We start from the raw sequence: 27,439 nt of genomic DNA, 5'->3' as shown, positions 1-27,439 counted from the left end.
CGTTCGTTTTTACGGACAGTTTGAACACTGCATTACACATTACATTACACTAAACTGCGAGATGCTATAAAAAAAAACCACCTGAAGTCGACAGGGGCATATCCGCACTAAATTATTTCGGCCATTAATCAATGCCAAACTCCCCTACAGTACCGCATGTCTTGTAACACAAGTCCAGTGTCCAAAGCGGTTTGTTTTCTACCCTGCTTTGAAGGGCATATATTTGCGCAAAAATAGCGCGGAAAGACTCCTCCGAATTCGTTGTACACATCTCTACGACTCGTTTTCCAACCCTCGACCTGGAATTCACACATGCACACACCCACACACTTGCAAAAACATGGTCAGGACAACAGGCAACTCGTTTGTATTTACATAATTTTATTAACCTAACGTACGCTCACAGCCGCATTACAAAAATGAGGCCACGTTTATATACAACATTTTACAGTAAATACAAACCCAAACAGGGAGGTAATGTTGTGTAGACTATGTACAGAAATGATAGTCGATACAATTAGACAAGACCCTAGAGCAATTGCAGTTCACCACAAACGGAACAGCACTTTTTTTTTCCATCTTTTTCACAATTTTTTCTCACTTCCGCCTCGCTCAACAAGACGAGTGCGCTACTTATGTCGTACACAAGACGCAAAGACCACCACACATAGAGACACTTGGAGAAGCCTTTTTTTTTTTGTCTTTTTTGTACATTAGGTAGCAACGTCAAAGGAGTTTCTCTTTGGAAAAGCACTTCATGGGAATTCTTGCTAGGACAACAGGTGCAAGTCGTCTGCGACGATGAATGAGACCTTGTAGCATTTCAAAGCAATCAGTCGCTTCCTGCCAACCATAACCTCAGGACTGGGAAAAGTAAAGATGGCCGTCAGACTGTTAGTTAGAGCTTCACCCTTCTTCAGCATAACCAAATCGTCAGTTCAAGTGCAGTCGTTTCTCAGCCCATGCCGCCAAGCATGTGGACTTTGAAATGAGATGTTATGAAGCCTGCGCACAGACACTGCCCTGATGTATAGTATACCGACTTGCAAACAGCAATGCCCTGCAGTAAGGAACAACACAATGTGGCCCTCAAGGTGGAAGTTGCATGCAGTATAACAACATGCTGAGTGCCACTCATACAAATTCTCCTTCTAACATGCTGAGCAATTTCTTTTTATTCTTGTCTGATGGCAAGCCAACAGCATAGTCGATTCGTCTAATGCTTTAACAGGACAAAGTCGACACAAAAAGCATCACAGTGACTCCACAGAGGGAAAGTGATTCACAAAGGATCCGAAGCCAGCGGTTCTTGCCAACAAGACACATCTTTCAGCTACCCCTCTGCTGATCTTGGGAGGCTCTAGTGCAATTGCGAGTTATCCTGTGAGACGAGTGTTCCAGACGTTCCAGCATCTGGTATGCCAGCAGCACAGTGCACTAATTACAGTGCTGAATGGTGGATTTCCGAAGGGCTACAGCAGGTGACAGGTATCGTCCCCTGGTTGCTTTGACCTGAAAGTGCAGTGACGGCTATCCCACCTCAAGCTTTTGCAAGAAAACGCGACCAAGTACAGGCAAACCTCACAGTGTGCACATTGTGGAAAGTTTTGCGAGGAAGCACTCCTGCACGTGTCTCTCTAGGGATCAATCATCCTGTAGCGCCAGGTATTATCCGCACCCTCCCCAAGTCTGCTTAGCCACCAATCCTTATCACGGACGTGCCATTTCATTTTCAAACTAAGCGTGGATTTCTGCTGGGCAAGTGCAGACGAGACTTGATGGCTTCTCTGGCACATCCCTTCCAGCTACAAGCAACATCCATGCTTTGAAATAGGGGCCAATTTGTGGCTCAGCGGGGAAAAGTTCATGTTTACATTGAAAACGTGGCATGCAAGCCTAGTGGCGGCAGCGCAATCTTGTTAGTTGGCGGGAGCTTGCTGTAGGCATGACTCGGTGGCCACGACCTCTCGAGACGGGGTGAGGCGGGCGATGGAACGGTGATGGCCTTTGAAGTACGAAAATGGTGTGTCGGGTCGGTGGTTGCCCCAAGGCTGGTGGATACATCATCACTGGAAGACAAAAGGACAAACACAGCAGTTCAGAACTCAGGATCCACGCACAAGATAGTTTATAAGCTGATATTTCCCTGTAAAGGCTCACCTCCCGTGGTGCAGCAGCAGGGGAGGCTCACTTGCCCCGCTTGGCCCAGTCCTTGGGCGTCCAGTGCAGGCACTTGGGGTCGATGCGGAGGGGCCGCTTCAGGGCGGCCCGCTCGTAGGCCTCGACCACCTCGCGGGTGAGCGTGATGATGTACTGGCCCTTGTAGTAGTTGATCAGGTTCAGGTACTGCAGCGTCGAGATGACGTCCTCCTTCTTGATGCTCGTCAGCTCGCTCATCTCGTGGATGGTGATCTGCGGCTTGTCGCCGCCCCCCTCGGCCGCCCCCGCCGACGCCGGCGGCGCCATGTTGATCATGATCTCCAGGATGGTCTCCGACCAGTACGACCGGTACGACAGCAGCCCCAGGTCCGACAGCGGCTTCTCCGGCGAGCCCGTCTTGCCCTCAAACTTGGACAGCTCGTAGCCTGCGTGCAGGGAAGCACTCCTGATTATCAGAGACCGAAAAACTTGGCTGGGCCATCAGGCTGCTCTGTTCAAGCAATCTTCGCCCTCTGATGGTAATGCACGAGAAAACAGCAAGAAGGGGGCGAATTTTTCTGTTTTTGAACACTGCTCGCATGGGTGCATTTAACTCCCGCATTTTCTCCCTTTCCAAGCATGCCTCTCAACAAGAAGCCCCCAAGTTCGTGGTGCTCATGCTCCCAGTACCACCATACCTCGAGTGCAAGGTCACTGAATGGCCCCGGAATGAGATTCACGTGTGTCACCAGCTACATGGAAGCTGTGTGGGGGATATTACGGGACAGTTGTAGCGGCCCAATCGCAATGTGCTGCAAATAAAAACATGGGTGCTCTCTCTGCAAGGATAGGCAGTGCCACCCTAGTTCCGCCGCGCAGTTTGCAGACGCCCTCAGCAGCAGCAGCATTGCAACATCGTGACACCTTAGCCGCAAAATTGAGGTATGCTACAACAGGACGTGGGCATCACAAGGGTAGGATAAAATACAGTTATGCATTCATTCATTCCTGCCCATATTTGAGGCAGCTGCTGCGAGCTTGCAGTTAAGCATAATCAAGATGAACCACGTAGGCACTTGTGCAGGCAAGGTACTGGGGGCTTCAATGAGATGATGTCCTTGCAAAGGCATTACAGCTGGCCTCTCTCCTTTCTGTCTGTAACCAGGTCAACTGAAGCCCCAGCCCACTTTTTTTTCCTTCCACCCTGTCTCTCCTTCCAAACAGGCGTGCAAGAGCCGTGCAATGATGCAGTCCGCCACTCACTGAACTCGATGAGCAGCTTGCCAAAGCCTTTCCTCTGGTACGGCGGCAGGGTCAGGATGCAGGCCACGTTGTAGTCCTCCGTCGACTCCTTCTCCTGCACCACGAAGGGCCCACAAACAGGCACGCACACACACCGCGTGTCAGGGGAGCACTGGCAATGCACTCGAGCACAGTTACACACTACGCACACACACAGCGGGACACACGTGGCCCCACAAACGGAGCTGAGGAGGTCAGTCACACAAGCTGCAGACACTGCCGCAGGTCTCCCAACAATACGGGACACTGTTACGCTTCACCACAATCACCTGACACGAGAGAGACAGGCAAGTACCGCTGTCGACCAAAGTTTTCCAACCTGTGGTCGGGACTTAACGCAGGACCTGCGGTTTCCAGATACCCCCTCCCCTCACAGGGAAGGTTTGATTGATTATGGGGTTTAACGCGCCACAGCTACACAGGCAATGAGGCGCACCATAGTGGAGTGCTCTGAACTAATTTTGACCACCTGGGGATCTTGTAACTCGTTCCTTACCACGCCATAGGCCATTGGTCATGGAGTTCCGATGATTTCAAACGTCTCGCGAAAGCTAAAAGCAGCACCTTGCAGACAACTAACGCCATCTGGCGTATTTATTGACAACTCTTTTTTCAATTATATTACTTTGTTTACATTTCGCGTCTGTAGACGGCATCAGGAGTGAAATTTGAACCCACGGTAGTGGCGAGTTGGGAGAAAATGGCGTCCTGTTTCACTGCACACTCTGCACAGGCAGACGTCTGTTTCAGAGCGTTGTTCAACTCCCCCTCCCCCCTTTCACGCCATTATATTGACCGCTGTCCCCTCGTCTGTGTGTCGCCATTGTATAGTCCCTGCGTGTCCGCCGGGGACATAATGAGCCACTTAGGCTGTCACAAAATGAGTAATACTCATCGTGAGGGGAGGGGGGGGGGGGGTGTAATAACGTTTTTAAGGGGGGACGAGGGTCTTAAAACTAACTTTTTTATTTATGGGTAGAAACTTATGAAAATTTGCACATGGATGTGCTTTTCTCTGTAGATTTCAAATATGCAATTATATTTGAGCTGGTGCTGTTAGTTCAAAAGTTATCATACAAAGTCTAAACCACAATTAGGTAATTTCTTACGCAGCTTTAATGAACTTTCACATTGCATTTTGTCGCTTTTAATTACATGAATGGATAGCCAGAGAGTTCCCATACCCGATGACATTCTTCGTTTTTCTCTAAAGTCACGGCATCCTAAAAAAATATGTCAAGTACAAAAAATGGCAGTATTGGATATTTTGGCTCATCAAAATAACTGCAAGTCATTATTTATGCGTAGCCTAAACAGAAAAACTAAGAATGTCATCGGCTGCCTCAGGCTGTACTGAAAAAAATGGTACCAAGATTGACCTTATGAAGCAAAAAGAAGTTTCCAAAAAGCTGCGTAAGGCTGAGGGAAGTGACCAAAAATATGAAACTGAGAAAACTGCATTTGAACTTTGGCCATGTGTTATGAGATGAACCGTCAGTAGTGTAGCTTCAAAATTTCCCAGTAACAAAGACATGTTCTTCCCATTTTCAAATCTGTCTTTGGATTCCAAAAATGCCAACTAGAACTGGAGATACAAAAGGCCAAGTAACGGACCCCATCAGGAATTTAGCAAAATTTATCGACTTCGAATCGGTTGGCATTTTGTTAGCGTTGTGAAATCTGGTGGCGTCTTGCTGGCGTCGTGAAAACTGCAACAGTCCTTCGTGAAGTGCCATCATCTATTACAGTGCACTGTGGTACCCAGAATATTGTGTACGGCAAAAGTGTGAGGGTGAAACTTGCTTTAGGTTCCCCCCTTTTTTTTTGTTCTTTGGTGAGGCTATTTCATTCGCGGTTTTTATGCTGGAAGTTTGAGAGGATACAGTGGTGGGACACTGCGCAGTGTGTTTTCTGCAAATGCATCATGTTGTTGGCCTCAAAAGGGTCTTTTGGGGAAAATAAATGTAGCCGAAAGGCAAACTTTCTTGGTCTATGGGGATAAACCCATATACGCCTTTTTCCTTCAAGCCGTGCATGGTGCGGCTATCTCCATCGGACATCACGGTTGTGTACCGCAGCCCATTCTTGGAGAGCGAGCGCTTGAACATTATCAGGGCTGCCTCTACCTCCATGCGTCCTGCACCACAGTCAATGTTTCGCTGACACTCATGGTCTGCCAGCCAATCTTCGTAGCCCTCATCTGAAGCTTTGGGTCCGATGGCGCAACCTAAGCAAAAGTTAGAGAGGACTACATGATCAATCACCAAGCCGGTGTACACTTCAATGATGCAGCCCACTCCAATGTGTGACAACCATCCCCTTGTCATCCACGTGCCATCAAACATCACATCTACGTTGTTTGGCGGCTGACCAAGGTCCGAGTACAAGTCCTTGATGGCACGCACACTATCAGCTTCAGAGGCTGCTGCAGTGTCCTCGCAAACCTGAACCACTTTCCTCAAGTGCGCTTGGAATGAATGTCTTGTGGTGCAGGCCTCTGTGGGACAAGTTCATACCAGCACAAAAATCTGACAGAGCAGTCACCCCCTTCCCGATGCTTTGAATACTTTTCAAAGCCCTCATATTCACTTCAAAAAGAGTGATATTGCCAGATCCTTCGGTCGTTGGCGAGGAAAAACGTTCTACACGGTGTTCACAAACCGAGCACGTCACCTCGAGCTTCACGGCGAGGCCGTACTGCCGGTCAGGCTTCCTCAAATCCGGCGCCGCCAGCCCGCACTTGCCGCACCTGACGTGCGCAAAAAGGTCCTTCAGCATTACAAAATCCACTAAGACAAAATCTGTGCCGGATTCTTCCTCTGAGTACGCCAAATCCACTTCAAGGAGGTCGAATTTCCGCTGCGTTGCTGACTTGGTCTCCATTCCGCGCTTGACCTCGTCCGCTTGTTCCGTACGCGCGGTGATCTCCTCCGCCGTTTAATACCTCGTGTCAAGCCGGCAGGACGTGCTTGGACCAGGTATGGATTCCGGAGGTGGTTGGTCAGGCGATGGGGCAGGCGAGGCAATACGAGGCGGCGAACGATTCTCATCCGGCGGAGTCGAGCGGCCCGAAGTCGCACCACGCGACCTTGAGATAGGCGGACAACGCTTTCGCTTCCCGTGTGCATGACGGGTCGTCTTCTTCAAACGTACGTCTCCTGGCATCATTCACGAAAGTACGCGATGGAAGAATTAGAGGAAACTGTAAAAAAAAAACTGCTCTAAGCGAGCGCTGCACCAGAAGAGCGGACTCCGTCAGACGAGCGTAGCAGACGCCATGATGGCGACCGCCATGACAGCAGTCGCGCCGACCAATGGGAGGGGTCGTACGGCGAACTCAAACCGCGCGCGCCCGCTCTAGCCAATCGGTGGCCGAGAAGGTGCCTTCGGAAAACTGGCAAGGGCGGTCGTTCTACTCAAGCGACGCCATTTTGAGATATCGCAAAATGCGCACAAAGAAACAAGCTTCAAAACAAGACCAAGATGGCGGCGATCGGTCGGCTGCTTCGCCCGCGGGGCGCGCGGGAATTTGAAGCAACTTTTGCCCAATTCGGGGCATTTCGTGGCCCTCGAGGCGTTTCAAAACATGATTTTAGAGTATTTCCCGATGGAATTTCGCGTTGATATTTTGAAGGCAGGTGCTTGAAGGTACAATAATTCCAAAAATTGGATTTTCTCAAAATCGATATTTTGGCCATTTTTGACCATTCTAAGACCCGCGTCCCCCCTTAAACCATTTTTTGCGGCAGGACGTTCCTTGGATAGTATACTCTAGCGAGTGCGCAGTGAACTAAATACAGTGAATCCACCCCTCTCAAGCGACAGGGGTGGATTCACTGTATTTTAGTTCTGATAAAGACGCTCCCATTCAACAGCGCCCCAGACTTCGACAGGTGCTGCCAGGTAAGGTTCGTTTTTGACTTCGTGGTGTATTTATAAACAAAACGTGCTCCCTATCCGACGACTCTGGTTTCACATTCATGTGTAGGGTGTGGACAACATGCGGCGGGGATATTTTGTCAAATGCACCGCACTGTACCACATTATCACTTTTAAGATAGCCTAGCACTCGTGTCAGCTTACCACTGCGGAACGCTACGTGCCGCTTCTCAAGAGCGCTGGATATTTTTTGTTTGTTTTTTTACCACTGAAGTAATAAAGATTTTTTGTGGGCACACAAAAAAGTACACTTGGATGCATATTTTAGAGAGACCGACTTAACTCTCGAGTGGCTTCGCAGAGTGGCACAGCCGTCAGGGCCGCTGCTAAGTTGATGGACCCACAAAAATCCAAAACTTAAGGGGGCAGACTGGTCTTAGAGCTATATTTTTTATTTGCCAACCAATTTTAATGAAACTGCACTGCATTATAGAGTTTTTTGTGCTGATTTTAAATCTCCTATTAGATTTTTTGTAAGCTGATTATATTTTGAGTTAATTAATGATTAATTGCCATTATTTTGGGACACAGTTACAAAATAACCACTTTATGCAGAATGGCAATTACCACGTGGCTTGGCAGACAAATGACTAAAGGATACAACATAGGAAGAACTTTTTTGATTTAGCTATTTTTGGTCGTTTTACAACACAGGGAACTTCGCTTCTCCCGCGCTCTGCCAGAAATGGCTCGCAGGTGGTGCCAATTGAACACAATAATAATTTTCCAAAGCCTCCATTTGAAAAATTTGTTTCCTATATTGTATTCTCCACACATTTTGGTATCAGAAGCAAAAAGAATTGAAGTTGTACCTGCTCTGGTTGCCAAGATATCTGAGGATGAAATGCTAGCTTTGCATTGCAAGAAAAGTGCCGTTTCACCATCGAATTCTGCGCTAACTGAGCTTTAGAGTGCACTTTCAAATGCTATTATAATATAATAACAACAAAATATGATGCCCTTTGATGAGGAAATTTACAGACTGTTAGAAAAATGGCCGTGGAGGCCAAAAATTCCATTTTTGAGAAAACGCTTTTTTTGACCGTTTTTCGGCCCCAAAGACCCAACTGCCCCCTTAAGTGTACAGCGTTGATGTATATATTGAACCATAGCTTCGGAACTTAGAAACAACTTGTATATGTTAAAATTCCTAAAATAATTTTTAGGCTCAGAACAACTGCCTATGTAAATTGCGTGCATACTTTTTTGCGCATTTTTTCTGTTTATTTAACCATTAAACTGTAAATAATCATACCTTTCACAAAACTGCTGTTCCCAAATTTGAAGAAGAGTAATCTATAAGCTACAATTTCAAGAATAGCGATGCTAAATGTGTCGAGTAGCCTAAAAGAAAAAAAAATTGCTTTGTGGAAAGACTAAAAATCGGCCATTTTTCCACGGTAACATAAGAGTTACCATGCGCCGAAATCTCGAACACACAAGTGTTTCCCACAGGGAAGGAGGGAAATAAGGAACAGGAGGAGGAGGAGAAGGAGGCAACGGGGAAGCGGTCACCTTGGAGAAGTAGCCGACCAGGTGGTACCCCCGGCTGTCCACCTCGGTCATGACGTAGAAGAGGAACGGGTCCGTGTCGTAGTACAGCGTCTTGTGGTCCAGGAAGCACTTGGCCAGCAGGCACAAGTTCTGCGCATACATCTGGGAGAGGGATGGGGAAGGAGAAATAAGAAGAAGCGACACTGTCGTGCACCGAGGAAATGAAGGGAAGCAATTCAACTCTGTTACATCGAGGACACCCCCCCCCCGAGTCACGTGTATTGAGGCCGTCGATACGCCAGCTACAATGGCACAGTAATCAAGGCATTCTGCTGCCAGGTGCAAAACAAGTGGGTGCCCTGCAGTACACGTTTGTCAGTGCCTACTACGTTGCCACAGTAAAAGTAAAAAGTGGGTGTCTTGTAGCTATAAGAAACACTGAAGAAACACTATAAGAAACACTGCTCTGTTTGCCGTGAAGCCAAAATGCCAGTTTGGTTCATTCGAAAGACTCCCCCATCGGAAAAACAGACACCAATCGACCCCAAGATATGACTGGAGGACTCCTGGCTTTTGTGTGCTTCTCCGCACCACTGCCTCCACTCCACAAGAGGTCCCCAGAATGTCTGTCGTCAAAAGGCACTGGTCAGCATTGCCGACAAACATCCACAGCTCCTCGCCCAGGCTGCCTGCCTGGAAAAAGAGCACTTGCAGCCAATAATGAGAAGTGAAGGAGAAAGAAAGGGGCACTCCGCACCTTGTTTTTCCGGCCATCAATCTCGAAGAAGGAGTAGTTGCCCTTGCGGTAGATCTCATTGCCGGGTGGGTGTTTCAGCGTGCATTTGGCCTGAGCACAAACGGAGCAAGAGAAAAGGGAAGGCGGTTAGTACTGAAACCTTACTTAGTGTACAGATGTGTTCCAAAAAAGGTCAGTGGATTTCGAATGAGTTCAGGCCCAATCAGACAAATGCACAAGAATACACATGGGCTCAACTGACAGAGCGACAAAGCGTTCGGTATTTTCTTGGTATTTTTTCTGTTTATGGACGGTGCAAACAAGAGCTTTAACAGCCCTGCTGTTAAAATGCAACACGTCTATCCAGGTATAAATACCGTCACAGAGTTCGTACAGGCTTCAAAAGCAAATATTCAAGGGTTTTCAAGGACTTTCAAGGACCACAAAACACATTTTCAAGGTCCCCGTCTAATGTTTTTTTCTGGGATTATTTATAACTTTTCCAACACAATGCAAAAGTTTTTTATTGCACAATATCTAAGCACATTAGTGCACATTTAGATAGGTGCTAATGGGTTCGTAAATGCTCCCCCAGCTTCATTTTTTAATTTAATGGGTGGTATTTAGAGGTTTTTCTTTTTTCTTGGTGTTTTGCTGAGACTGATTGATTTCAAAACTTGGTTAATGCTGCGTGCATCTCCTGCTTTGTCAGCAAGAGTATTAGCTGAAATTAAATCGAGCAAGTGTTGCTTCAAGTCAGGATGAACTATGTACACGTCCACCATTTTCACGTAAAAGCAAACGTCGATGGAGCATATGAGGAACAGCAAACATGCAATGAGCAACCGTCCATAGACTAGATGGAAGATGCAAGATAGAGAACAGAAGCTGGCTTTCACTGGATTGTATCGTGATATAGATTGGATTGACAAGTGCCTGCTCCTAAAGTTGCTTCGTAATAATGAAAATCTACCAAACTTGTAATTTCATGCAATACACTGAAACTTGATTGTTACAATGTTTTTTTACATTTGTTAACACCTAAAATCCACGACAAACACTTTAAATTCTTGTGAAAAGACAGGGCCATTGATTCTCTCCGGAAAAATCAAGGGTTTTCAAGGACCATTTAAAAATTCCAGGACTTTCCAGGCCTTGAAATTGACACTTCTAAATTCAAGGGTTTTCAAGGTTTTCAAGGACCTGTGCGAACCCTGACGTCAAAACATCATCCAAAATTTGTCCAATTCTGCACCAGGCAAAATATCAGCTGAGCTAATATGGAGAGCACTTAAAGTGCAGCTCCAAACCACCTGGTGTGCCAAGACCGTGTTCAGTGTGAATAGCGATAGCTTCAACGCCCTCGGTGCAAGTACAAACCATTCTATCGCAATGCTTGCGCAGACCACTACAGGCGGAAGCAGGAGTGACTAAGTAAGTGAAGGTGGGAGGCAGGCAGCCCGGGTGCCACTCACCAGGTGTCGCTTGAGGCAGGTCCGAGACTTGGTGTACTTGAGGCAGAATTCACACAGGTAGATGCACGAGTTGACTAGTTCCTGCAACGGGGGCAGCACAGGTAACACGGCGTGAGCGTGCAGAGCATGGGGCTTCTTTCGAAAACTGACATCTAAGAAAATGACATCTAACTAACTATTCCAACTAACTAAGCGAGAACACGCAAGTGTTCTTGCCTGTCCAAAAATTAAACCCGGAGAGGCAAGTGACAGCTGCTGCACAGTACACTACGTAGCAGCTGCCGCATGTTATGGTGGGGATGTAAAAGAGCAACGGATTGAGCTGCACAGGACGTGCAGAGTAGATCAGAACTTTGTCACTGTGTGGTAGGATTCTGGAGAGATTCCTTTCACTGCTCTGTTCTCCCCATTTGCAGGAGCACATTTCCCAAATCCACGCCCTGATGCGTGCCAACCAAATGGCAGAAGTCAACATCTCCTCTGGAACAATTTGTCCGTAGCAATCCGGGGAAAAAATCCGGTGCCCTTCAGCGAAGCTGGGCACAGTCCAAGAAGTGTACTCAACTAAACACGCTTGTTCGTCTTTTGCCATTGAGCATGTTTCCTAGCCAATAAGCTGAAAGGAGTTTTACCGTATTTACTCGCGTAATCCTCGCACTCGCGTAATCCTCGCACCCCTAATGTGAGCCACCAAAACTTGAATTTTTTGGTTCCTCGCATAATCCTCGCACCCCCAACTTTGCAGCGGCGAAAGTTGCCTGCTCGCGAAACCCGCATGGTGCACACGCTCTCCAACGCGCGCCCTCCCCTGCCGCCTCTCCGTTCGGCGGAGAGCGCTGTGTATCCAAGGCCATCCAGGCGCCCTAACAACCTGCATGGCTACTCCCTAACAGGCGCCCTAACACGCTACTCACACTGTCCTTGAGCCGGTTTCCCGAATGTTTTGCGTGCGCGAAACTAGACGGTGTTCGCGCAGCCCGCTGTCGTGTCGTGTCGCCGTCGTGGTCCCGCCGTTGAGGGGCAGCAGTCAGTGAGTCACTCGCGTCAGTGGTGGATAGCTCGCTGCCGTTTTGAGAACTTTATGATCTAATTGTTTTGTGCTTGGTGCCGCTTCGCCATGGGGAGGAACGCCAGCTACACTGCCGCTTTCAAATTGAAAGCGAAAGAGTACGCGATCGAACACGGCAACCGTGCCGCAGGCAGGCGCTTCGGCGTCACCGACTTCAACGTGCGTTACTGGAGTACGGCACGCACGTACGACGACGAGATAAGGCGTGCGCCAGAAAAAAGGCGGCAATTTCATGATCGCTGATCGACGGGAGACTGTTTACGTTGTAAATAATAAAATAAAAAGAAATAGCTGCTGTTGGCAACACTGAGCTTAGCTATACAAAAAACGACCGCTACATTTAGCGGGATTGGCTTAAGGCAAATTGGCAACACTGTGCACCAAATTTTTTTCCCCGCATAATTCTCGCACCCCTAACTTTGCATTGACTTTTCCGAAAAAAAAGTGCGAGGATTATGCGAGTAAATACGGTATTCCACTGGAACAACAGGGGGCAGGCCATTTACAAGCGGTAGAAGAAAACCATGCATTGACAGTAGACGGGAATTTTGTAACACTTACAACTTCCTTGCAAACTAACCATGACAGGTAAATGAAACTCGGTGTGATGATAGAGTTGCCTTAGCGAACAATTTCGGCACTATTTTTTTCCTCGATACCTAGGCTAGGGCTACGCTAGCCCTGGAGCAAATACGAGCGATTCTTTGTCAGAGACTCCCGCTGACACACGCTAATGAGGAAACCCAAGACACATACAACTTTGCTGTAAGAAGGAGGCGCGCACACCTGCCACGGTGGCTCAGTGGCTAAGGCCAAGTTATGCTGCTGAGCTCAAGGACACTGCGGGATCGATACCAGGCTGCAGCGGCAGATTTTCCAATGGAGGCGAAAAGCAAAAACTGTGTGCTAAGATTTTGGCGCACGTTAAAGATCCCCAGGTGACTGAAATTATTCTAGAGCCCAGGTGTGTCAAACCCCGCAATCGATCACAGGCGCACTCATGTGCCCCCTCACCTGTGGGTACGGGGAGAAGTACCAGGGCCGGATGCGGTTGCGTCCCAGCTCGATCATCTCGATGTTCTTCATGCGGGTGACGATGTCGTCGTGGTGCGCCACCATGCTGCCCGTGGAGCGGGGGCAGGGCGTCGACGAGTCCTGGGAGTCCTGCGAGGCCACCGCCGGGAGCAGAGCCTTCCCAAGGGGCACCACATTGCGTCACCCGAACGACCGACTAACACGTGCACTCGCCCACCAGAGCGACACTGGGGCCCCTTTTCGAGGGACCTCGTATAAAGAACGACACACGGCTGCAGACCACTTTGCATGCGCTTTTCTTCCCACTCATTTACACCACGGCAACAGCAACTATGCCACCGAGTGCACAATTTTGGGAATGCCATTTCTTTTTATCTTCGTTTCATTTTATCTTCTCTGTCCCTTAATGACACAAAGACAAGAAATCTCAGGTACATAGCATCGACCACCTGTCACGACTGAGAGTACGGGAAGGATTAGAAGGGGCGTTCTCAGCAACCATAAACGGACAAGTGCGCACAGTGGTGGTCCCAGTGAAAAAACAAGCTCTTCACTCGTCATGCCACAAGGCATGATCAAACTGTAACCTGGCTCAAGTGGACACTCCCTGTGTACTAATACCCGCAAACTCTGGTTCCATTTAAAGACTTCTTTTTTTACCTGGCATAAGGCGGAGCTCCGCAGTAACAAGCCCTCACGAGGACGGAGATGTGACACTGGCAGCCGCGAGTCGCTAGTACAATCACCAAACCAGGAATTTGGGCTTCCAGGTAAGTAAGAGCAAATATTTTTTCTTTAATCACAACTTTTTCTGTCTTCCTTTTCTTCCAGCCCTCAAAAACTATCAAAATCTTTTCTCAGACTCACAAGCAGCAGATAGTTGAGCTTTACATTTATACATAAGGATCCAATGCGTGCAATCTCGTAGAATAAAAAACTGTGCCGGCCGATTCATATGCCAGACAATACCAATACCAATCTCAGAGTCAGCTAGCTGCTCTTCCCAATAGCAAACACCAAATAAGTATCCCACGTCAATGTGATTCCCACAACTTGTGCAAGAAAAAAGAAAAGAATTCCAAATTGGTGGTGATCTCTCCTAAGAAGCACTGATCAGTGCAAGCCAAGCTGTTCCGCATTAAAGCAAGGACCAAAGTTCTGCCAATTCTCAGAACCAAACACACTAGGTAGTAGATAGCTTAGCGACTAGTAGGCTCCATGGATGATTAAAAGGAAGTTTGTATCAAAACAGAGTGCACTCACATCATTTTCAGTGGCAGGAAATTTTCGCTTCCTTCCGGCAGCCTTTTTAGGTGGAGCTCCGTTCTGCAGGGAGCGGGGGAAAAAAAAAAAAAAGAGGTGAAAAATGAGGTGCTGACAACCAAATTCAGTGCTGGAGCAGTCATGGTCTAAATCATCAGGATGACAAGGTGATATTTCTAAATGCACATTTGTCGCGCCCAACCAAATTTCTTTTGCTGCGCAGTTTTGTCACCTTTGCATCGAAAAACTCGGCTACAAGAACAAAAGCTTTAAAAATATCCAATCAATGCTAAGTACAGTCTTTGTCAAAATTTTCTAGGCCATGCCGAATGTGCACAGACCACAGAAAATTCAATGTGCAAGGTTACGTCCCGAGCGAGGCTGAAACATTTTATGCTAGAAAGCTAGAGAAAACACCTTTCGTTCTCACTCTCATAAAAAAAAATTTCGTCACGTTTAAAGGTTAAGCTTATTCTTTCTTATTTTTGGTGGTCCAGCAGGCTTAGTATTGGCCTAGAAAATTTTGACAAAGACTACATCACACTGATTTCATTTGAGCGTACATTAACATTCATATGCATTACCCCTCTTCTCTCTCCCAATCCTTCACCGCCTCTTCCCTACGACATGCAAGACTTTTTTAAAATTTTTTTTTGCCACGTGCTGATGAGACGTAATTTACTGGACTTCAACCTTACGAAGCTTACTGCTGAAATGCACAAAACCGAGGTCAGTCTATTAGACTTGAGATGTGTTTTTTCCAATACATCGTGCAATGGCAGCAATCCATACCTTTGGGCAATTACGAGTACACAAAAATGTGGCCCATCAACATTTCACACCGCACCATCAATTTGGGCTGCAGCTGTCATATAGCTATGCCTTCACGTCAACAAAACGGGACACATTTTCTATACCGATGTCTGACACTTTGAAATGACAGCCAACATTCAGAGAACCCAGCCTTGTGCATGCGTTTTCATGAAGCGTAGGTCAGAACCGTGAAATAGCTGCACACACGCAGTAGCATTAAACACCGAACACAAAACACTGAACCGTATTGAACACCAAACCCCATTCAGAACACTTCTCCTGCACAAGGGGAAAGGGGGGTGAGGGGGTGGACCTAGAATATACTTGTAGCTAAAAGCACCTCTCAAAGCCACCCGCACTAACCTCCTTAACAGCTTTGCTCACTTCCGCCGTCCTCGCCTTCTTGCTCCAAATCTCAGAGTTCTGCAACAGAGGGGGGAGGAGGGGGAGGGGGGGGGGGGGGGGGGGCACAGGCATACCGATCATGAACTGACTTCAACACACACAAGACGGGGAAGTCTTTGGTGTGGACCTGCGCGTCATTAAATGGCAATGCGCAGCAAAGCCTAACCGCTGGCCAATACTCCTCCTCCACAGGCCGTCGCCACTTTCCTGCTTGATGTTCGGCAGTTTTACTGTTGAGCCCAACGACATGCCAAGTAACGTCAAACTTGTTACACATCAAGCTGTGGATACTTGTTAACGCCGTTAGATCTCAGAGCATAATGTTAAGCCTAATGTCGAGGAAGTCCCCAAGGCAAGCACTGGCCAATACATTACTGCGGGCATGTGTCATCATCTCTGTTTGTCTCAATGTTAGGTGGCCTAATGATGTGCCACAAGAAACACCAAGCTCGCTATACATCTAGCTGCGGGTACCAGTAAACGTCGTTAGACCTTGCAGTGTAATGTTAAGCCTAATTGCAAGACTATCCCACTCACGAAAGCGTTTGCCAATGTACCGCTGCGGCGTAGCCACTGGGAGGATTAGGAGCCATTTGCTGCTACAGACACCAGACGCTATCTTTTTCACTCAGTGAGCCATTTAATGCTCTTGCTTCAACAGATGGCCCGTCTACAAGCACCCCGGCCATCTGTCTGAGCAACTCAGTATTTGGTAGTGCACTCATTCTAGGGGAAAGGAAGGTCCACGGAGCTCAAAGCGTAACAGCCCCTCAACTGCTCTCTCTCCCGATGTTGCACTAGCGGGGCTACACCGGACGTCTATTGGGTAAGTGCAAGAGGGTTGGCCCCAGAAACGCAGGTAAAACAAACGAGTACCCCATGCACAACGGGTCACCCCGTGTCGTTATGCAGCCTAGCGGCCCCGGTTCATGCAAGGGCAAACACATTACCAGAGGAAAGACTTTACCGAGCGTGAGCGTTTACGCTGCAAGGACAAGAAGAACAAGGCCAACGTAAGAAAACACACTTCAAAATCGGCATCAACAAAGTCAAGCCCCAAAACTGCCAAAACAATGTGCCAATCGCACACACACACACAACGACCGCCTATACAGCCCATTCTTGCTCTGACCTAGTTTAAAGAAAATCCATCTTTGTGCTTCACCTACTTCAGCGCTATCTTGGCAGGAGATCGCCCATTAGCTCATCATCACTTGTGTAATACCTGTGCAACATGAGCGTTTGAAAGGACAGTTCAGTTGAATGACCTTCGAAATTTCAAATGCCATTCCAACTGGAAGGAGTTCCACAATTCGCAAAGGTAGTTGAAAGTTTCCGCGTTCTCGCCCCCTTGTTTTAGTGTCTTTCCATTCTTTCCAAAAATTTAATTTTAGAGTTAAAAAGGGCTTTGTCCCAGCCCCTTTGTTGTCCCGTTTTTGCCTAGGTATAACCCAGCGCAATTCAGTATTACACACAACTAACTAGCACATTCTACATCCTTTTGAAGAAAAAAAAAACAATTATTAGTGATCAAATTGATTACATGTTCAAGTGCAGAAAAAACAGCCGGTTTTCTTTTTCTTTTCCTTGTAATCATAGAGCAAGCAATAGAGAATAAAAACAAGTGAAAATTATGAAGATTGTGCACTGTAAACACGTAGTTTTACTCGTAAATAATCGTTTTTGTGATTACAGCATGCACAAACTGCGCCCGAGAGTACTACCGTTCACGTTTCAAAGGCCTTTGAGAATCTCAAAGGTCGTTCGTTGGTGGTGCTCCTTCGACTCAAATGGCATTTCAATCAAAGGCCTTTGAAAACGTTCACTACCAGCTAAAAGGTGTCATTTGTGTCAAATGACATTCGACTCAGAAGCCTTCGAAACGCTCACGTAGCATGGGTATAACAGACAAAGTGTCATCAGTTCTGATCCTTTGACCACTCTCTCTCGTGTTCGCCTTTTGTCTGCATTCTCCTTATTTACGATAGCGCCACGCCAAATTACAACTCCCTCCCTTTTCTTTTTGTTTGCACAGCAAAGCGCAGTGCAGACTCAAGCTGAAACGAGTAGCAGGAATGCATCACAATTCAGTGGCCTCCACTTAAAAAGAGCCCGGATATTAAAACGCTGCAATGCAAACAGCCGTCTTAGAAATCTGACCAAAACAAGCAAGTTGAACCAATTTTCCTGCTTGTTACCAGTTTGTGGGCCATTTCAAGCTCTTCTGTGCATCTCCAGTACCAAGCCAGCTCATAAAGACAAAATGCAAGTTTGTTTTGTTGTCTTCTATGTTTAGCGTTCATTTGTAGCCTCCATTGTTTATCCCACCATTCTTACTGCTACAAAAAGAAATGCGCACTAAATTCAAGCGCAAATAGCTCATTCTGCAGGCTTATAATCCCTGTTAAATTTGCATTCAGTTTTGTCAGCTGCAGCCAACCGCAACAAACGGCCCATAATATGACGCAAGTGCAGCGCGAGAAAGCAGCTGGTGCGTTGCATGCCTACTCTCTGTTTTCCTAATTATATAGCTTATTTGAGCAAATTTTGTGTTAAAAGTGGCGTCAGTGTTATTCCAACGAGGCAATCGTTCGAATGAACCAAAGCCGCAGTGTCCTACCGCGGTTAACGATACACCTGCCCATACACCAAGGTGCCACTTAAACGCCTCTAAGGAGTGTATACGGTACTTCGCAGCAAAGCCAAAAACCCAAGCCAGTGCCTTCTCAACAACAACAAGCACTTCTGTTTCGGTTGCAGGCACGACAGATTGGCCGAAAAGAGAGCGTCGGCCGGCACCAAGCCAAGCTCATCTCAAGTGGAGGCCGCTGCAGTGGCCAGGAGCAGCCAACAGGTACGGGAGGTGGTTCCGTACCTCCTTGGCCACCTCTTTGACCACCACTGCCGGGGGAGGTTCGCCGGGCGATTTCTCGGCCCACGATTCCGTGCTGGCCGGGGGGAGCGCCTTGTCAACAGACACAAACAGAACACAACGTAACCAGGGCGCAAGAATAATAGCAGGGGAAGGGGAGGGGGGGGGGGGGGGGGGGGGGCACCACAAGCATCGGGCAACACCAACAAAAGAGGGGTAAAAAAAAAAGTGTGCGGGCGGGGAGAAGCAAACCAGCAAATGAAAATGGGAAAACCAGAATACAGGACAACCTACGGTGCCCTTGGACTACATGTGAAATCTAAGGCATCTGCAAACACAGGCATCAGAGATAATAAATGAGGTGCTTTGCATTTACGAGCAATGCTGCCGCTTACCTGCTGTGAGCAAGTTTGTTTACCAAATGAACATGCAGCGAGAAATCGGGGAGTGCACTAGGGCCATAGTGGCACGCGAGTGTGATTCTTTCTCTTGTTTCAGATAGTCATGTATCTTTACTACGGTGCAGAATGCACTCGGTGTTTTACAGTTTCCAGATCCCCACCACATATGCTTAACGGTCACCGGTACATCTCAATGTGACAGCCACTACTGGGATGCATCTTTCACGTTGCACACACACAGTGGCCCATCCAAGAATTAGCCAAGCGACTGCGGCATCTCTCTCCTAGCAGACAAGCAACACGTCATAACAAGTACTCTTGACCTTCTCAGAAGTTCCCTCTCCAAATTCTCAATTTGAAGGGACACTGACGTGATTCGTAAATATTGCGGGATTACTAGCACAAATTTGTAGTCGGGAGTCTCTAGGCCACGTTTCAACCACTCTCACTCTGGATAAACGACAAAAACAGTGTTTACTCGAACCAGTCTACGCCATCCAAGCAAAAACAAGAGCTTGACAAATTCCCTTCAGTGTCCCTTTAAACTACTTTGTCGCGTACATTGCTGGGGGGAACCCTCAGAAACAGCAACAGCTGCGAAAGTGAAGATGGCAGGAGACTGAGAATTCCTCATTTACAGCTCGCCGGTCTTTCCTCCTTTTCTTTTTTTTGCCTTCAGGTGCGAGTACACAGGTTCTGCACCGAGTTTCCCCCCCGGCCAAACCACATTTACTTCCGAGAAATCTAATTACACACTACAACCAAAGATACAATAAATGGAGAACCCGAGAACATCGGGTTCCCCATTTATTGTATTTTTGGCTGGAGCGCGTAATTAGACTTCTCAGACATAACTTCCCAACCGGACAGACCTCTACACGTTCACTCCTGGTTTACAGCGCGGAAGCAGGAGAAGGAAATGAACTCGGATGATTCCAGAGACACCCGACTAATTTGCTGCCTTCCTGCGCTGCTGACTGGTTGTAGAATGACGCGCCAAGTAGCAGGAGGAGAATAATAAAAAAAGAGGAGCCACCCCTCTCTTGAGCGAGAGAGCAGTCCACTCACTCACCTCCTTGACGGATCCCTTGGCTTCCGCAGGCGACTTCTGGGGCCACGTGTCCACCTGCATCGGGGCCGCGCGTGCAGAGCCATCTTCACACGGCAACCACCCAAAGCATGCCGCCCCCCAATCATGCACACCCCTTCCCCTCACTCATCGGGCAAAACCCTGGCCCTGTGCACCCCGCCTTTCCCCCCAGCACCCTGCCACCCAGTCTGTGTTTTCCGGACAGCCAATCGGTGTGCGTGACACTGTACTTCAGGTCACGCCAGCAGCAGGACCACTGACCCAAACTGCTCCGAGAAAGAGACGTCTCGTCTTTTCCACTTACAGCCAGTGGATGGTTTTAAGTCAGGGAGAAAGCGCCTCGGAACAAACACTCTAACGGCAGGAGGTTGTGAAAACAAACAAAAACGAAGAAGATGCAGGCCATCAGGCGTGCAGTGAAATGAGCGGCTTGTGCTTACGGGAGGGGGAGGAGGAGGAGGAGGTTGGCCCTGAAATGACAGAAGAAGGCACAAGGAGGAGGAAGAGGTCACTGGAGAGTCATGTACATGAAACAGTGGTTCCTCCTTACAGGGGCAGCAGCAGCAGCAGGAACAGTGGGGGGAGGAGGAGGGGGAGGCGGGAGGGGAGGGCAATCCTGAAAAGGCAAGCAATGAGGGAAAAAAATGCTGTCGTTGGTTTCGCTTGGGACTCACAGGAGCCTCCACGAACCCAGTTGCAGCAGACTTGCATAGTAATGATCCCATGTAGAAAAGCAAACAAGATTTTAATCGTGCGCTGCACTAAACTGAACTAGGAGCATTCCATATTGAACATGTTTGTCTGTTAGCATGGGGTGAATGTTGTTCAGAAAGGTCAGTATGAGTAATTCTGGATCAAACTAAATCTCTTTCTCCCACAGCTGTCTTCGAAAGATAACACAGGTGAGATGTTTTAGATTTTCTATTTTTTTCCTCCACCAATTTGATGTCCACGACAAAGAGCCCATGGATTAAGGCCCCACAGCTTCAATGACAAGCCACTAGAGAAGCGGGGTTTATATACTGGCCACCGATCACATTTTAAGCATTCAAGGTGTACTTACTACAACCACTAAACTACTGCCGTCATGAGGTTATGCAGCAGCAGGAATTCAGCAATGAGTCACCACAGTTCCCAAACACACTGCTCTTTTCTCTTTTACTTCTTTCCGAAATAACAAACGAAGCCTCACAAACTCACTTGTAAAATAACATCTCTGTATTCCACACCCATACCAGTGTTAGTTGCGGCGGTAACTAGAAAATTTGTTGCATCCATTGTGGGAAGACAGCAAAAAAAAAAGTCAAAAGTCAAAGAAAAGATGGAAGACAGAACCAAGATAAAGAAATTCCTAGTGCTGGTACAAAATCTGTGGTTCCTTCTCTTACGAAGCCAATGAATGTCACGCACTCATGCTTCTGAGACTTTCCTCGTATGTGCTGCACATAATGATACAACAGGTACTCGCTTTAGATCGTACGATGTGCTCTTTCTGCCGTGTTCGTGCGCGTGCTACTTTTGACACTTTGTGCCTGTGCCGTCCCTGACATCAAAATGGTAGTTTACATGTATAGTCGCTGTTAATATGACAGCCTAGTCAAGGTTTAGGTAACTTGCTGTTGTTCAAGCAATCTTTCCCTCCGACCTCCCTTTTAAACCACTGCATTCAGAAACAGCCAACGTGTTCGTCTACTGACATGTTTGGTTCTTCCTTTTCCTATTCATCGAATCGCATCGAGTCAACCTTGATGTAGCGACACATCCTGGGAAGTGCAACTCGTACTACAGTACTGCGAATAAATACACTTTTTAGATACACTGCTGTCCCTCACAAGCATTTGATTTGTGCAAAGTTCACTTGCATCACTATTAAATTTGCTTTACATTCTGTAGTGGGCCTACTCAATTCGTAGTCAGTCTGGCTTCCGAACTGTCCTATCTGCACACTAGACCCATGCACCTGCCATTCTCAAAAGAAGGCACTGTTCGGTGGGAGTCCACAGGGCTGTGGAAAGGGGAGGGAGGGAGGGAGGGAGAGAGAGAGAGAGAGAGAGAGAGAGAGAGAGAGAGAGAGAGAGAGAGAGAGAGAGAGAGAGAGAGAGAGAGAGAGAGAGAGAGAGAGAGAGAGAGAGAGAGAGAGAGAGAGAGAGAGAGACCACTCACGGAGGTGGCCGCCAGCAGGTCAGGGGAGCACGGTCGAGAGCCATTCTTGACGTCCTTGAGCGGAGTCTTGTTCTCCTTACGCGGAAGCTGCAACTTCTTGATGTCTAGACGCTCGCTTGTCACCCACTCGTCCAGACGCTTGTTGTCTGCACACAGGTTTGGGACCAGCAACATTCCTCATCACACTGCAGCGCAAACGGGCTGTCAAGACACTGCGGATCGCAGAAGAGCGGTGTTGCCACCGTGGCAGGAAGCGCCTAACTACCGGAAGGAGAGGAATTCAAATGGGGATTTGGGAACTATTGTGCGTAATTAGGGCCACTACGCCTGTATATGAGCACGCACATGCACTATGCAACAAATGAGCACAGTGTGGGTGTCTCCTAAAACTACTCGCGCAAGTCGTGCACACGACCACCAAAGCGCTGGGAAGGGAAGAGACATGCAGGCGCATCGACGCGAAGTACCTCCTGAGCACCCCCAGCGAACGCCACGGAGAGTACGTGGGTGCAGACAATCCCGTTCTCGACCGCGACATCGAGGAATGGGAGGTCAGGGCCGTGCTGCAGACCATCAACTGCAAGTCGGCGGCCGGGCCGGACCGGGTGACAAACAAGGCCCTGCGGAACCTCGGCGACGGGGCCATCGCGTCCCTGACGAGGTACTTCAACCGCTGCTGGCGAGCGGGAGCGCTCCCGCGCCAGTGGAAGACGGCGAGAACGGTGCTGATACCGAAGCCGGGCAAGCCGCCCAACATCGAGAATCTGCACCCGATATCCCTAACGTCGTGCGTGGGGAAGATTCTCGAACACGTGCTGAACAACAGATGGCAACGCTACCTCGAGACGGAAGGGCTCTACCCCGACACCATGTTGGGTTTCCGGAGAGGCTTAGCACTCAAGACACCATGATCCAGCTACAACGCGACATCCTGGACACGTCCGTCTGCACCCAAGACAACAGGGCCGTGCTGGGGCTGGACTTGAAGAGCGCGTTCGACGAAGTCAAGCATTCCGCCATCCTGGAACAGGTCGGCAGGCTCGGCCTGGGCAGAAGATCCTACAACTACATCCGAGACTTTCTCTCGGAGCGGACCGTCGAAATACACGCGGGAGACCTCCAGCTGCCGCCGAAGAAGCTCGGGAGCACGGGAACCCCTCAGGGCTCGGTGATATCGCCGCTGCTCTTCAACCTCGTGATGATCGGGGTGGCGCGCAGACTCTCGGGGATCCCACAGGTCCGCCACACCATCTACGCGAACGACATCACGCTGTGGGTCCCCGGGGGTAGCAACGGCCACATCGAAGACGCGCTGCAGACGGCGGTGGACACCATCGAAGACCACCTCGACGGTAAGGGCCTGCGGTGCTCGCCGCAAAAGTCGGAGCTGCTGATCGTCCCGCCGCCGGGCAAGTACCGTAAGAGGGAGGCCGAGGACTCGGCGAACATCAGAATCAGAACGAGGGACGGCGCCGTCATCCCCAGGGTAGACACGCTCCGGGTCCTCGGCATGTACCTCGAGGCCAGCAGAAGTAACAAGACCACGGTCGACCGCCTCGTCACCAAGATCGGTGCGGCGGCCAGACTCGTCCGACGTGTGGCGACGCGGCACAGCGGAATGAAGGAGGCCAGCCTCCTCCGACTGCTCCAATCTTTTGCGATGAGCCACGTCGCCTACGTCGACGCGTTCCACTACTGGCTACGGCAGGAGCGGGACCGCATCAACACAGCCATCCGCAAGGCTTACAAGACGGCCCTGGGCTTGATATGCAGCACCAGCACGGCCAGGCTACTCAAGCTGGGGGTGCACAACACCCTCGAGGAAATCAGCGAGGCCCAAACGACGGTGCAGCTCGAGCGCCTCGCCTCCACAAGAACGGGCAGGCGCATCCTGGAGCGCCTCGGGATGGGACTGAAGACCACGGACTCGCATCGGCACGAGACGACGCAGCTCCAGCCGGAAGTGATGCAGCGGCTCCGGATCCTCCCGCTACCCCGCAACGTCCACCCCGACCGCAACCGCGGCCGCCGAGAAGCGAGGGCGCGCGCCCTCGTCGCGACGCACGCAAACGACACGGGCGCCCTGTACGTGGACGCCGCCCGGTACCCCGACAGACCCGACGCCTACGTCGCGGTGGCGGTCCGCGCCACCACGGGTGAAGTGTACAGCGCCTGCAGCGTCCGCGCCCCGTCAGCCCGCCAGGCGGAGGAGACGGCGATCGCAGTGGCGCTGACGGACCCGCGATGCACCACGGTGATCAGTGACTCGCGCTCGGCCATCGCAAACTACGCCAAGAACAACGTGTGTGAAAGTGCTGTGCGCGTTGTGAGGTGTCGTGCAGTGATCAGTGAAGTGGTGCCGGCCACCCACCTCCGGTGGTTTCCGGCGCACACGGAGATCAGAGACGTGGGCGGTGGTCTTCCCAACCGCAACGAGACGGCGGACGCCGCCGTGCGAGGACTGACCAACCGCGCGGCGGCGGGGACGGCGAGTCCGGCCGGCGGCCACCGAGCTGCCGGCGGGGCCCCCCCTCCTCCTCCGAGCTCCGCGGCGAAAGACCACCGAGAAGACGACGACGACGACGACGACGGGTGGGACCCGGAGCCCCTCCTCACGTACGGGGAGGTGCCGGAGTGGTACCGGCTCGGCCGCCGCACAGCGCCACCGCCCCACCAGGGACTCACGCATACGCAGGCAGTGCTGTTACGCCAGTTACAGACACTATCGGTAATCACGCCGGCACTCGCACGCCACGTGTGCCCGGACGTCTACGTCAGTGATGTGTGCAGTGTATGTGAGCGTGAACGCGCAACTTTGGCCCACATCCTGTGGGACTGTGCAGTGCATCCTGTAGAAGCAGCGGACCTCTACGGCCGGTTGCCGGACACCATCGTCAGTGCCGCGAACTCACCGGACCTGACACAACAAACCTTCGCCGTCCAGCAGCTCGAGGCTGCTCTCGCCAGGCAGAGGCGGAGAGAGGCACCGACGGGGGGGAAACGGACGAGTTCCCGAGTACCTTTCGCGCGCCGCTCTCGCCGACGCCGGCGGGGCCTAGCCCCGAGGGCGACGTAAACGCGTCGGGGGGAGGGAGCGGCTCTGTGTAGCCCGGACCTCCCCTCTGCTGGCATTGAATAAAGTCTTTCTCTCTCTCTCAAAACTACATCCTCAACAGAACTTGTGTGTTAGAAACGAGAAGCCCTGCACCCAGTGAGCCAGCACAAGGACCACTTGTCTCTTACACTGTTAGCAAATATCACACAGCTGGTGTTCAATCAAAAACAGCACATATGGGCATAGCAACCGTAGTTTCGAGCACGGCAGTTCATGAAAGACAAATGAAGTAGTCAATTTTTGCAGCAGCCTCACTGACAGCACGGTAGCATTTTCCTCACTAATGCTGCAACAAGCAAGGGCAGGAAGGTTCACAGCGGTGAACTTGACAGTGACCACAAAGAGCTCACATACTTTCACTTGATTTGTGAGCTATTATACAACAGTCTACTTGTACGACAGCTCTTTCTTACAGGATTACCAATCGCTACTTTGCTACACACCGTGTTACTCAATAAAAGGAAGGAAGGACGGTTACTCACAATCGATAAAGTGAACATAGTAGAGGCATTGATTCTCTGGAAGTTCTTTGATGCTCAATATCTCAGCAAGGGCTGTAAAAAGAAAAAGGAAAGTATGAAACACAGGCAAACAAACACTCACGAGAACGTCTGTGGCCGTTTGCGAGCCAAGCAATGCCTCGCATTCAGTTACCTAAGCGAAAGACATTGAATGTGTTCTTGTTTCCCATAAACTATGAGTGACCATTTACATTTTTGTACGCGAGAAAAGCCAACTAAAGCAACCCCAACAGCACCGAATGCTCACATAGAGGTTCCGATATTTGCTTCACAAAGATGTTGCACGAACTGAAGTCCTGAGGGCACATAAGTGACAGAGGCTAGGCACGAAGGCTCATGAGAGGATGTTTTCAAGAAAGCCGTGACACACGCCATCAACAAGTTTAATTCGACCCCCGGAAGCTTAATTTTATGCCAGCTGTGCCGTCACTCGTGGCTGTAAAACGAAACAATGATTACACAGCCAATTGATCAGGCAGTTCAGTGCCCGCATGCGTGTACGTGCATTTTGAACGCAAATTCATTGAGTAGCAGAATCAATAAGCAGATTAATAATAACGCAACAAAATTCTCAAAACAACCGCTGACAAACTGTGATGGCCTTCAAGTTCGCCCCTACAAAAATTAATAAATCTGTTTTTGTTGCGCGACATCAGCAATACCATGCAAATTTTCAGGCGAGCTGAGATAATTTACAACTCGGAATAACTTTCATTCGTCCGTGTTCACCGCGGATGATTTCGAGTTGTCTGCCACAGTTGCAAACCGCCAGCAGACGGCGCGGTCGCGCCGCCGGCAAGTAGTAGTTTCGTTTCTGCTACGCGCAGATGTATCAAGAGCTTTTAACACGAAGCTTACGGGGTGTAGATCATAAGTCAAAAAACATAAAGGTCGCATTTTAACGCACAGAGTCTTTGAAATCTGCTAAGTCCTCGCTTTAAAACCCCTACTGCGAATCAATGAAACCGGCAGTCGCTTGGTGCCAAGACGGTCACCGGTGTCTTAACGAACAGAAAATTAACGCACTGTTGACGCTCACAGAGCAATGTTGCGTATAAAAATCGCTGCACTTACGCCAGTCGTTACTATTCCTCATACGAACGGGCATCCGACATCCTTCGGTGACCTGGGGCTGCAATCGAAACCAATGAAACGGTGACGATAGGGTACTGACAACGTACAACCGTCGCCATCCAAAATACAACACACTGGCACCAGAAGGCCCAAAATCTTTATTTCTGCCTAGAGTTTAACGCAACAACCCCAAGAGCCACAACGCTCACCATACACGTGCGAGGCATACAAATGTCAACAAAATCGCCAGCGCCCCTATGCGGCGCCAAAAAACCAAAATGGCCGACTCCCACTGAATCGAACGCGGCAACTAAGGGCTCACGCTAAATCAGCGGCAGGGGTTACAAGCACATGCGGTACGATTTCGGAACCCTTGGAGGTTTAGGAGTGCGTTAAAAATGATAAGAAGCTAGCGAAATAGCGGCATACCGTAGATTCGTTTGAGTTTTCATGATCGGTTGTGTCCTCTGTCATGGTGGGTCACAAACGAATGCCGAGCCGCATTCTCATTGGCCCACGAGTCAAATTTCGAC

At 49.4% G+C, this 27,439-nt stretch overlaps 1 protein-coding gene across 2 annotated transcripts; it reads right to left on the bottom strand.

The window, feature by feature from the left end:
- Positions 1-361: 361 nt before the first annotated feature.
- Tip60 (Histone acetyltransferase Tip60) lies at positions 362-27,439 on the bottom strand. Of its 2 annotated transcripts, none has more exons than XM_077680781.1 (16): positions 27,336-27,439; positions 26,907-26,964; positions 25,794-25,865; positions 22,197-22,342; positions 20,474-20,503; positions 20,016-20,069; positions 18,546-18,635; positions 15,629-15,688; positions 14,453-14,515; positions 13,169-13,345; positions 11,086-11,166; positions 9,632-9,721; positions 8,896-9,036; positions 3,403-3,496; positions 2,161-2,585; positions 362-2,069 (listed from the first exon to the last, which is right to left on the bottom strand). In XM_077680781.1, exons 1-15 carry the CDS (start codon positions 27,378-27,380, stop codon positions 2,188-2,190), a joined length of 1,599 nt encoding a protein of 532 aa, XP_077536907.1. In that variant the 5' UTR covers positions 27,381-27,439; the 3' UTR covers positions 362-2,069; positions 2,161-2,187. The 2 variants fall into 2 exon arrangements, with proteins under 2 accessions (XP_077536907.1, XP_077536908.1); XM_077680782.1 differs by having other exon boundaries at positions 13,169-13,318.

Source organism: Haemaphysalis longicornis, unplaced genomic scaffold (assembly GCF_048455015.1).
Source record: "Haemaphysalis longicornis isolate Haplotype H1 unplaced genomic scaffold, Haemaphysalis longicornis Haplotype H1 scaffold_8, whole genome shotgun sequence".
NCBI classification, from domain to species: Eukaryota; Metazoa; Arthropoda; class Arachnida; order Ixodida; family Ixodidae; genus Haemaphysalis; species Haemaphysalis longicornis.
Note: the sequence above shows the minus strand (reverse complement) of the source record. Positions and strands in the feature narration are given on the sequence as shown.